At 45.5% G+C, this 12,996-nt stretch overlaps 1 protein-coding gene across 1 annotated transcript in view; it reads right to left on the bottom strand.

Moving 5' to 3' along the window:
* The window catches only part of LOC144723519 (neurexin-1-like), a 365,717-nt gene that overhangs the window by 91,390 nt on the left and 261,331 nt on the right, over positions 1–12,996 (bottom strand). The window contains exon 15 of the mRNA XM_078602336.1: positions 7,326–7,499. Within this exon, the coding sequence (XP_078458462.1) occupies positions 7,326–7,499 (174 nt within the window). The remainder of the gene's footprint in view (positions 1–7,325; positions 7,500–12,996) is intronic.

Below are 12,996 nucleotides of genomic sequence, written 5' to 3'. Positions count from 1 at the left end.
AACAAAACAAAAACACGATGGGAGTGCAAAGTACAGGAAAGGTAAACAAATCACCCAAACATAAACAAATACATCACTAAACCATCCCCATCCTACCAGGCAAAGCCCACTGAGGTATTAACTGAACTCCGTTTAAGTTTGGGGGCGAAAACAAATTAAGTTAATGGTGACATGCATCTCCTTCAGAGCGTTATTCACCTCGGAGTAGGCCTGGCACAAACCTTGCAGCTCCCTTATACTGTTGCAAAGTGCCTGTGAGTTTCCCCAGTAAAGTGTTACAATTATTACAAATGAACCTTCAAACGTGCCATGTACACGCGCGGGAAACAAAAATCCCTTCAATGCCACGCCGGAGTGAATTTCTCTTTTTAAATAAACACAAAAATAAACATGATCGAATATTCCTGAGAACCTATAAATCCGAAAAGCCTGAAAAAGTACAGATTATTTCTCCAGCGTCTTATCTGGGCTTAATTTGTGGAGATGGGATGAAACAAGATGAGGAATGAGCTAAATTAATATAATACCAGTGGCTATTTTGCAACATCTGTCGGTTAACATGCAGCAAGCATACGTTACTTAAGCATTTGTCTTTGGCACTTAAGTAAGATTTTATTCAGTTTAACACGTAGGCGTGAGGGCTTCACCATGCTTGCGAATTGCCCGATGATGCTGGATGCAATTACCAGCGAAACGTCGTACTAAAAAAAAAACTGTAAATGTTGTGGATTCACTCTTCAACACACCGGTGGGCTAAAGCAGTGAACTATTTGTCTTTTGTCAACGTGACACTTTTTTGCTCATTGGCCATGTCGGGTGGTGGAGGGTTACGACACATTTATAAATAACGCGATCTAACCCAAAAACGTTTATTATGAATAAGATGTTATTCTCATGTGTGCATCCTACAATCCTAGAATGGGAGTAACGCAGTGCTTAAAAAAAAACAGACCGCTCTTTTTACAGAGACATGCGTAATAGGTGGCTCTAGTGTGTACAAACTGCTTCCCGTTAATTCATATTTGTCTATAAAAAAACGCCATGATTTCGCGGGTACTATAACACATTATCGGCCACACGAACCCGTGACACGCTCTCACTGTGAAGTCATCGCCGGAGAATTGGCACTCCGCTACAGAGAATGCCTTATGAAGCATAAGTGACAAAAATGTGAAATGAAACACTGATGTAATATCCCGGAATGTGGTAACTCGGAATGACGAAATATTCGCATGAAGTGCCTCTTTAATTCTACTTATATATTTTCGTCACATCACTTTGGAAGCTAGCAGATGGTGCATGGGAGGAAAGGTGGAGGGGTGGGGGGGGATAAGAACATCCATGAATTACATTTAAAATATTTCACCGTGATGAATATAGTTTCCAAGGTTTACGTTAACGTTACGTGTCTAATGTGCTTCATAACGATCGCACCAAACACGTTCGGTACAGTTGTGCTACGTTGTGTGAAGCAGTTGTTTTAGGGATGTACGCACGCACACACAATGGAAATGTCAAGATTCGTATTCGAGTTTAAGAAAATTAATCTTTTTACATTTTAGTTTGAACAATGTAGACGGTCGTAAAAAAAAAATCCAATGATACTTTCATTAAAATATATTGTAAACATAATTTACGTTATATTGGCTCTTGTATCTTCCTCTGCATAATTAACTTTCATGTCGAAGCTAATTTAATTGTGAAATTAAATGATGAATTAAAGCGTATTAGCGTTAATTGTTTTTTTCTTTTTCCTTGGGTTACCCCAAGCTGTTGCTGGAATGGAAGGATCAGAGCTGGTGGAAATCTACATCTGCTTGCTTTGTGGTTATTTAAGACATTCCATTTAATTAGAATGTTTAGGCTGGAAATACTTAACTCCCATCATCATTATCAAATACTGCCTCATGTGCAGAAATATAACATGTTGTGAACTAACACTTTATGTAATGGCCATTATTTACACCAGAGAGATAGCGATGAAAACCCCCACTATCATCTGTCCTCTCTCTTTGCTTTTAAGAAGGTTCTTTGCCAAAAAATATCCTAATTAGATATATAAAATGTAATGTACACATGTACATACGTGTATGTACGTCGACATTATTTCACGCCGTACTTTGCCAACCGTGGATAATTGGAGGCACAGTGTGGGGGGTGGAGGGGGGGGGGCGATGAATGACACCTACGGAGATGAATGACACCCACGGAGATGAATGACACCGACGGAGATGGAGCGATGAGATCACGGGTTGGCTACGTATGGTGCAAAAGAAGTTCAGCACACAGTACATACATCGGCTAATGCAGGAAGCAGATGAATTGTGACATTGTGGAACCATGTTATATGGAAACTGTGGAGATGCCGACATCCAGCAAAGGATTGATCATAACTGCCGATTATTATTCTTCTGTTCCATTACCAAAAGACATGGCTCTGTTTCAGCAGGATCCCGTCCCGGTTTTTGCAGTCGTGCGTGTTGGTTGCTGCGTATTTTCAATTTGGGTAATTTGGACCGTAATGCCGGCTTACACGATGGCCTACGCTTGCGAATTGCATCACGGGATCTTTAACAACATCCACCGTGGAGCAGATGGTGTGTATGTTTATCGGTAATACACCCGGCATTGTGGCTAAGGGAGCGGGAGCCGGTTTTAAAACCGTGAACCTCTGAAACCCCCCCCACCCCCCACTTCCGCTAAGCCATGTCGCTGCCCCAGATGATAATAATTGCATGCATTCTCAGTTACAAATCTGCTTGCGGTTGATGATGTAGGACGTAAAGCAATAATTCACAGCTGGTGCCATTGCTGATGTTGCGTTTGAACTGGCAGGCGAAGATGCGTACCGCGAGAAGAGCCCCACCCGCTCAGGCACGTAGTTATGTCATTGATATATGTTTTGTACATTATTACGTTACGAAAACACGGCCACTGATTTATCTCCCCGTGTTTAAATGTTATCATAAGGAAAGACAATCGATAACTCATAAAAAAAAAATACGTGCGGATTCGGGGACGCTGGCGTTTGGAGTATATTTGTCTTACATTGGCTTTCGCCTGATAGATGGGGGCTTTTTTTTGCATTTATATAATGCCAATCCTGCTCGCAATTTTTTGTCAGCAATTCATCACGAAATATTGCATTTTAGGCACGGTGACCTTTAGAATTATGGACAAATAATCATCGTTAATGAAATGCCTCGTGCATGTCGTACAAGATACAATATTTCGTGAGGAATCTCAGGGATGCCATTGATTGGCAGTTTAAATTGTGCGCATTGATTATATTTTATTCTGAATTTAATGCATCTTCTCAAACCTTTCCCTTCCAAATTAAATCATATAGCATTGATTTTTTAACCCGCTTTCTGTAAGATTGATTTTCATTTTTTTTGTCTATATAATTCAATTTGTGTGATTTTCCATGCACCCCCCCACCCCCCCACCCCCAAGCGTGTTTCATACCACACATTCTATTTTTTTTATGAGCTTTGAAGTTACACGAATTCTGGAGAAAGACACAAAAAAAACCTGGCAATTAGTCGCGAAAAAACAGCTCATCAGAGACCCTAACGATAGGTTAACATCAGCAAACACTGCCATCTTGTGGAGATCCTTATTTTCAAGGGCACTTGGCTCTCCACGCGACACGTCCATGTTCACACGCAGCAGCTGCTGCTGCTGCTGCTGCTACTGCTGCTGCTGCTACTGCTGCTGCTGCTACTGCTGCTGCTGCTACTGCTGCTGCTGCTACTGCTGCTGCTGCGTGTTCTTCTGATGTGAATGAAACGCTTGCGCGTGACAGCCTCTTTAGCCGTGAATTACTGGTGCTAGAAATGCACCGTGTGCTCTTTTCTGCGCGTGCCCTCTTCGTGCATTTAGTTATTGCGCCAAAGAGTCGTTAAGAACGGCAGGTCAAGATGTTCACAATAATTGTATTCGTGCATGATAAAGGGAAACATGAAAGTGCATCGTTGTCGACATTCCGCTGAATTGCAACTGCAGCTTAAGTTTTGCAGAGGTAATAATTTTTGGTCGCGATGAGCTTAGATTCACAAAGCGACGATGAACATGTCCTGTGGCTTTCTCTCCAGAGGTCGCCGGTTCGATTCAATATCCCGGTGCGACAGTTGAAACAATGGCGCAAGCTTCTGAATTCCCTGACCTCTGTTCAGCCAGCAGAATAATTGGGTGCACCACATTTCGTCAATCAGCAGGTCGCGTGTGGTGCGACAAAGCGTGGGTGTATTCACACCTCTCTCAAGGTGAAGGCGTCTGTGGCCAGCGTGGAAGAGAAGGCCAAATACTGTTCCGAGGAATTCGGTGGAGGCCCTTCGGCCAGATATTGTGTGAGCAAGCAATTGCAGGGCTGCCCCTTTAACTTTTACTGCCTGAACTCTGCACCTGCAGCACAAGAGCCGCCGAGTCTGGCATGAAAGCGTTGCTCTGGCGGAGGGGAAGGTAGTTTTTAACAACCCTTCCTGCACGTAAGGAGACGATGATTAAGTGTGTGTGGTGTGAAGGGCTGATTCACAGATCACAAAGGCGCAGTGCTAAGTTACTTTCCTCGGATGACTCCAAAGAGCACTTCGCTGTTGATCAGTTGATAAAAGGTTGGGCACATATATGACAGAAAGTAAGGAATAGGTCTGTGTCGAATGACAGGGAAGTAGATGAGAGTTGAAGGGAGAGCGAGAACAAAGTGTGAGTGCGGAAATGGGCACCGTCGCTCTGTTTCCAAGCAGCTCAAAATATATTATTTTTGCTGTCAGGTGCCAAGCCATCCGCTTTTACAATCGGAGAACCCGCCTTGCATGTCTGCCTGGATGTGTCTGTCTGGAGTGAGTACTGTTTGACCATTACTCGAGGTCTATGTCCAATGACCTGTTCATGTACATTAAAGAAAGACTTCTTCATTGTCAGCATCGGCCATGATCAATCCACTACTGGATTAAGGCCTCCACCCGCTGGTCCCCCCATCACAAAAAAATGTAGACATTATGAAAGCCGAGTACGTGGCCTTCTCTCACATTAAAATAAATGAACAGTTAAATTTCGATTTAAAGCTTTCGTGACTGCAGGGATTCATCTTCTTGGTTCTTTCGGTAAAGTCACGTAGAAGGGAAGTAATAAAATAACCTGAGGACGGCTGCTTGCGTTGTGGCCGAAAGGTCGTGAGAATTATTTTATGATGTTGTATTTTTATTATTTTATTATTTCCCTTCTACGTGACTTTACCGAAAGAACCAAGAAGATAAATGAACAGGTCACATTCTGCTGCTGTGGCACAGAAAGTCAAAGCCAGTAAAAAAGATTCAGTTGAACACGGAGACTTTGGCGACCAATATCATCATTAATATTGGCATGTTCTGTTTAAGTGACAAACATTCATAATGGGCTGTGTCGGGTGGTGGCGGGTTTAACGACATTATTTATATTTACGCGATCTAACCCCCCCCCCCCCCAAAAAAAAAAACCTCTATTACAGTAAATAGAGTGCCTGATTAAACAAATGCTGCTGGAAAAAGCTGATGGGACGACATTACATGTTATTTTACACAGAGACATGGACCTCCTCTGTCTATTTTTGATGATGTAATGATTTTTTGGTAAGAACTACTGTTCTTGTATAATCAGAAATACGGGGCATGCAGTTTGAGAGTGGCTTGCGTGCAAGGCGCATCTGTATTTAAACTTATTGATTTGTATGCCATTGATTTTACTATTCACTCACAAATTCAAGCACAATTGTTTAAAGATTGCATAGCCCTAAACCCTATAAAGCTCGACTCTGCATGCAAATAATTTAAGTCTCTGCATGTTTATGCATCTCAATATTTCCCAACAGCATTTCAGTGTCTTTATCTGAGTAAATAAATCACGAAATATGGTGAATATATTACATTTTTAAACAAACATATGCTGCACCTAAAAATATACTGCGAATATATAATACATTTCAGTACTTCTGTTGAACATTATTTTAGGAACATATCACGTTAAAATCACCTGACTATGCCTCATCTTATCTGATTGTTAAAAGCTGAGAGGGTTGAGCCTGGTTAGTACTTGAATGGGAAACTGCCTGTGAATATCAGGTGTTGTAGGTTTGCAATGTGATATTTTTTTTTTATCCCATCTATGTGGAGCTCTGAGATTGACCCAAAGTATCAGGTGAGTGCGAGTGTCTGGTCAAAGTGAGTTTCTGGTAAGTGGCGGGGTGGTGAGTTGGCACACTAGGTGGTCCAGCTGGTGCAGCTACCAGTCATCTCAGTCAGCCAACCCATGGCACCTGCTAGGTCTGTCCCGAGACCTCCTCCTGTCAGCGAGCCTTCGACATCTTCTTGGTAGAAGGGAAATAATATTATAATATTATTTCCCTTCTACGTGAAGATGAATCCCTGCAATCACGAAAGCTTTAAATCGAAATTTTGAGCCTTCGACACTTCATGTGGCCTCAAAGTACACCTCGCCTGGCACAGGCGCCGTGGTGACGTCACCGTTACTTAGTGGCGAATGGCGGGTTATTGGTATTGGCTGGTGAGTAGCTGGTGGGTGTGAATGTCTGTTGAGTGTGAGTAGTGAGTGGTATCAAGTGAGTATTGTGTCTTTGGTGAGTGTCAGATGATGGACAGCTGAACATTAAGTGTCGTGTTACACCATCCATATGATGGGTTACCCTCTAGCAAAGCGCCTCCTCTGCAGTTATTTTAACACCATAGGGAACTTGCAAATCATCTGGTGTGCTGGAGCTAAACGAGGAATGTTGTATCATAAGAGTGAGAGCTGGCTACGATTTGGGGACGCCTTAATCCAGGAGTGGATAGCTCACGGCTGTTGATGATGACGATGGTGATGGTGATAATCACGATGAGGACAACCCGCATCGCTGTTGCATTTGAACGAGCTCGCTTTGTCCACAGGATCACCTGGCACAGGCTGACGTCACCGTGCCGCAGTGGGTCATTTACACCTCAATATTGTGGGCACGTGCACGCGGGTGCAGGAGGGGAGCGGTTAGCGCGCTGCGCCACGAACCCGACGACCCGAGTTCGAATCCCACTCACGGCCAACACCTGTGACGATCATTTGAACCCGTCCTGGGCCTCGACTCAGCCTAAAATGAGGACCTGGCGTGGTGTGTAAACGTCGCCACTCGGGAGACTAAGGTGGTCGGGCGTGGTGCTGGCCACCCGGGCCCTCATGTGCCATCCCGGCCTTCATGGGCGCTCCTCGCTAACAGCACTTGCCCCAGCAGCAGTCCGTGACTGGCTATCTTTGTCGCTGTTTTTGTTTTGTGCGTGCGCGCGCGTGTCTGGCACCTTCGCATCCGCGCTCGATTTGCCCCGAGCGGCGCAAGGCGTCGTCCAGTAGGTCGGGCAGGCGGCCGTTGAGGTCGACGGAGGCCAGGCAGCCCTGGAAGCCGTCCCGTGACACCACCAGCTTGTGGAGGCCCGAGTAGTGTTCGCGGGGCAGCCCGCCCACGAACAGATCGCCTGTCACATGCGACGGCACAGAACGGGCAAGGGCAGGTCTATCGCAGCTGTAGGCCACTTGCTTCATCGACTCATACCGGTGCTCGATGTCAGAATAGGCCCATCTGGTGGGGTGGTACTCTTAGGTTTTTTCGGTAAAGTCACGTAGGTAGAATAAATAAAAATAATAGAAATAATAATAGAAATAAAATAATAAATCACGACGTTTCGGAGGCAAACACAAGTCTCCGTCATCAGGTGGGACCGTCACAGCTAAATTTTACTGTATCAAGTGATGGGGTGGTGCTGTTGTGTTGTAATGTAAGTGTCTGGTTAGCAGTTGGAGGATTATAGATTTGAGCTGCGAGGTTGCTTTGAGATGGTAGCACACACTTGGATTAATACCGCTGCAAAGTGGCGTTGCGGTTGTGCCGAGTGGCTCCATGATGTGTTTTCGGGTTGTCCCCGGCCTGACGTCTCCGTCCTGAAGAAGTCCCAAGTTTATTTTGTCTACCCAGGCGAAAACCCAAAGCGAGCGGGAGAGTCTCATTTGCAACGCTGACTTGGGTCACCAAATGATGAACGCAAAGCAAATGCAAATCGGAACAAAAACAACTGTGTGAGAAGGAAACCGGCACTAGTTGGACACACACGTGTAGGATGGACAACAACCAGTGCCGCATTATCCTAGTAGCAATAGTAGCTACGTATGCTACGGGCCCCGCACTTTCAAGGGCCCCGCGCTAAACGCCTTCAAGCTATCAATTCAGGTTCAGTGATTCTGCACTTGCTCTATTACTACAGTACTATACTGCCTTTAACTTTTATGAACGACTGGGTGTTTAAGGTTGGCGATATGTCGTATTATCTGGCTGTATACAGTAGCAAATGAAAAAATACAATAACTTTACTATGCAAGTTAAAAATGTGTGTTTTAAAATGCATGTGTTTTTATTTTTATTTAGGGCCCCTTTATCACACAAGCTACAGGCCCCGCACTAGCTTAATCCGGCACTGACAACAACAGGAAAATTAAAAGTGTGTTTTTTCGGGAAGGAACCGGACAGAGAAGAAGACCTAGCAGAGGACGGCTTTGACGACGACGACGTAAGAGATCGGTGCCAACAAGACCTGGCGCTACCTTGAGCAGATTGGCACGAGGCAGAGGGAAGTGGCAACAAATGACGAAATGTGCAGTGGACACCGACTACGGGCCATCAGCCCATGGATCGTGATGATGACTGAAGAAGCTGTCAGCACTTGGAGTAAAACGTCGCACGTCATGCCGATCAATGCGCGGTACAACCAGAAAGCGCATACAAGAGCGACAGATTTGATGAATCTGTGAGAAGCTTTGAATGGTGTCCCCTCATATGCTTGGGTTGACCTCAGATTCTCCGTTTTCCTCCCCCACGTCAAACAAGCCATGAATGGTCGTTGCCGAACACCCCGATGTCTGAATCTCCTGCTTGAACACGAGCCCTGAGACTCACCGATGCATTCTTGGGGAAATAAACATCATTATTACATTTATTAAGTATTAAGGATAGCTGCACAATGTTTGTTGTTCGTTTTATTTCGCGCCGTTCATGCAAATTGCATCTCACCATCACACGTGCGACAGCAGCCAGGTGATGAGCCCCGGGACAACACTTGCCCAAGCTCTGTGGTCCTCTATACATTGAGTTGTTTTCAGCCAATTAATGCGACTGCACGTGGGAGAGGGGCAACGCTGTCAGACGTTACCGCCTTCTCCTGGCGATCCAGGGCCGGGCACCACCTGGACGTCCACGGGAAGGGAGTTTCACAACTTTCGTGTGATCCGCCCACCCTCGTCTCTCCAACAGTTGCTGGATTACAGGCGACCGCCGTCCCGGCTATGCGTTGATAGATTCGGAGCATTGCAATTCTGTGCGGATTGTCCCAGGTATCTTTAAGCACGGCTTATTGATGCTGGAGGCAACGGTGGTTGTCCTATAGAGCAGCGGTCCTCAACCTTTTTGGCACCAGGGACCGGTTTCGTGGAAGACATTTTTTTCACGGACCGGGGGGGGGGGGGGGGAGGTCATCATTGGGTCTTTTTCCCCCTTTTCAAAGAAGCTCTCCAGCGACGTTTGTTTTGTACTCATTGTGGCTACTAGGGGTTAGAGCTTGTGGGCTCACCAACACTGTGACTGAGACGAGTGCGCAGTGCGGGAAAGAGGCGCGGACGGAAGTGGTCAATAATAAAATAATGGGGGCGGGCCACGCGTGGACTAAAATCAGTGTCGGATTCTGACTTCTCATAAGGAGCGCGCAACCTAGACCCCTCGCGTGCGCAGTTGACAGTAGGGTTCGCGCTCTTATGAGAATCTAATGCCGCCACTGATCTGACAGGAGGCGGAGCTCAGACGGTAATGCGAGCGATGGGGAGCGGCTGTCAATACAGATGATGAAGCTTCGCTCGCCCACAGCTCATCTCCTGCTGTGCGGCCCGGTTCCTAACAGGCCACGGACTGGTACCGGTCCACGGCCCGGGGGTTGGGGACCCCTGCTATAGAGAGACTGCAGTTTTATTCGTGTTTCAAATGAAGCAGCTGCTTTACTGCTAAGCGATGGCATGGATATGGTCAAGGCTGCTCTGCCATTGCTTGTAAATATCCCAAAATTAAATAATTGGTGTTATTTTTGATGGCATTGATATGGGGCGGGTGCTCTACCTTTGCTTGTAAATATCCCAAAAAAATAATTGGTCAAATTCTTGATGGCATGGATATGGGACGGCTGCTCTACCTTTGCTTGTAAATATCCCAAAAAAATAATTGGTAAAATTCTTGATGGCATGGATATGGGACGGCTGCTCTACCTTTGCTTGTAAATATCCCAAAAAAATAATTGGTCAAATTCTTGATGGCATGGATATGGGACGGCTGCTCTACCTTTGCTTGTAAATATCCCAAAAAAATAATTGGTCAAATTCTTGATGGCATGGATATGGGACGGCTGCTCTACCTTTGCTTGTAAATATCCCAAAAAAATAATTGGTCAAATTCTTGATGGCATGGATATGGGACGGCTGCTCTACCTTTGCTTGTAAATATCCCAAAAAAATAATTGGTCAAATTCTTGATGGCATGGATATGGGACGGCTGCTCTACCTTTGCTTGTAAATATCCCAAAAAAATAATTGGTCAAATTCTTGATGGCATGGATATGGGACGGCTGCTCTACCTTTGCTTGTAAATATCCCAAAAAAATAATTGGTCAAATTCTTGATGGCATGGATATGGGACGGCTGCTCTACCTTTGCTTGTAAATATCCCAAAAAAATAATTGGTCAAATTCTTGATGGCATGGATATGGGACGGCTGCTCTACCTTTGCTTGTAAATATCCCAAAAAAATAATTGGTCAAATTCTTGATGGCATGGATATGGGACGGCTGCTCTACCTTTGCTTGTAAATATCCCAAAAAAATAATTGGTCAAATTCTTGATGGCATGGATATGGGACGGCTGCTCTACCTTTGCTTGTAAATATCCCAAAAAAATAATTGGTCAAATTCTTGATGGCATGGATATGGGACGGCTGCTCTACCTTTGCTTGTAAATATCCCAAAAAAATAATTGGTCAAATTCTTGATGCTCTTGGGTCTTTCAAGTCTCGACAAGAGTTTGTCTCCACCTGCTGGTGGCGGTTGGCGATTGCAATGATCCGGCTGTCAACTGCTTTGTGGGTTTTAATAACCATTCGTGTGGTGGCCTGTTGACACAAATCACCCGGAATGTGCCCAGATCTCATCAGAGATCGGGAGCTCTGAGCAGGGTTGAGCCGGGACAGGGCTTCTAGTGGCAAGCATCGTGCATGTCCAGGTTGTTATATTCTCCATCGAGGTTACGTGTTGAGCGTCAGAGGGCATTGCAGAAACATCCAATGTTGCACTGGGCTTCAGGGCTCCCACGTTTGCCTTCCCGGCCTCCACCAATCCGCGCTGACCAGCGTGGTGAAGTATGGTCAAGTAACCTCCTTAAAACCTGCACGGCATGGCATGCGGAGACTCGCATCCAGTTGGGGAATTGACAAAAGGGCTGTGCGTGTATATTTATGGGTTGTCTTTAATCACTCTACCACAGCTCTCAGCATGCGAAAAACAGTTGTGATTGCATTGTGTGCACGGCAAGAGCAATAATACACACACACACACACGCCCCAGGATACAAATGCACATACCGTGCATACCTCTAGGTTCATGGAATACAAATGTTAAGTGCCCGTTACATTTTGCTCTCTTACCCCATGGAATGACTGAAGTGCATTGTAACAGCGTGTTCACGCGTTAAAAGTTTCACAACGCTTTCCTTAATTTACATTCGTGCAAGGCGTGTTTCACCGCACTCAAACAAGTTCAAGCGAGCACACTTCTGTGGCCTCTCTATGTGCTGTGAAGAAGGGGTATTGCCCGAAACGATGCCTGTTGTATCTTTTTGAAGGCCACAGTGATTTTGACGAGTGAGTTCATATTGTTGTTTTTAATTGTGCCAATGCAGTGGCAGCACCATCATCACCAGATAATTATATAACATTTTCTGAATTATATGCTGCAATGGATCGAATTGTCACGAATAATGAATGATTGTGCCGGGGGAAGTCATCGTATTATTTGGGGGGTGCAGGCAGAATTAAATCGAATCTTGGTTACAACATAGGACTGCATTTCCACAAATGGCAGAATGTCTGATTGTGCAGGTGGCGATCGGCATCTAACAAGCGAGTTTGAGTGTGCCGCCAGGTAAGGTTACTTAACACTTGGGAACACGGTTCGATTATAGTCTGACCAAGATTATAGTCTGACCACTGAACAGTGGAGAAAGCAGAGTTATGCATCGGCTTCTGATCAATTGTAACCCAGCGTGAGTTCGTACAGGCCAAGAGGGCCCTGCGTCGGTGTGGCAATTAAGTGGTCACGTGAACCGAGTGGACTAAAACGAATTGAACATTCATTTACCTGCACTGCCTGCACGGGCAGACGTAGTCACTGCTTACCATTGTTTCTCACAGTCGGTACGTGCCCGTTGACGCTTTCTATCGCTAGGATTCGTCACCTGTCCTGTTTTTTTTTGCCCAGATGTATCCCTTTTGTAATGCAGCTTGAAAAATCTGTAAATCTTCCCGCGACTTTAAACGTTACCAGCTTTTGTCATTAGCGTCATTCTAATGCAGCAATCGAGACGATGCATTTAAATGTAGTTCTCCCGCCTCTTGTGACATTGTGAGATATTCTTCTTAACCCGTGATATCCCTCGGTGGTTTTTTTCTTTTATTAACTCAGAGGTGGTCAAAGCTATCCTGTGGCCCATGAGCATCGCATGCTGACCACACGCCGCTGTTATCGCCGCCCTTCCCCCGGCGCAAGCTTGCCTCTCGCACCGCACGGTGACCGCAGACATACGGACGAACCAACGTACGGCAAGCTGGAGCAGCAGCAGCTGCAGCAGCAGCAGCTGCAGTAGCAGCAGCTGCAGCAGCAGCAGCTGCAGCAG

This window comes from Lampetra planeri, chromosome 18 (assembly GCF_965212315.1).
Source record: "Lampetra planeri chromosome 18, kcLamPlan1.2.h2, whole genome shotgun sequence".
Taxonomy (NCBI): Eukaryota; Metazoa; Chordata; class Hyperoartia; order Petromyzontiformes; family Petromyzontidae; genus Lampetra; species Lampetra planeri.
Note: the sequence above shows the minus strand (reverse complement) of the source record. Positions and strands in the feature narration are given on the sequence as shown.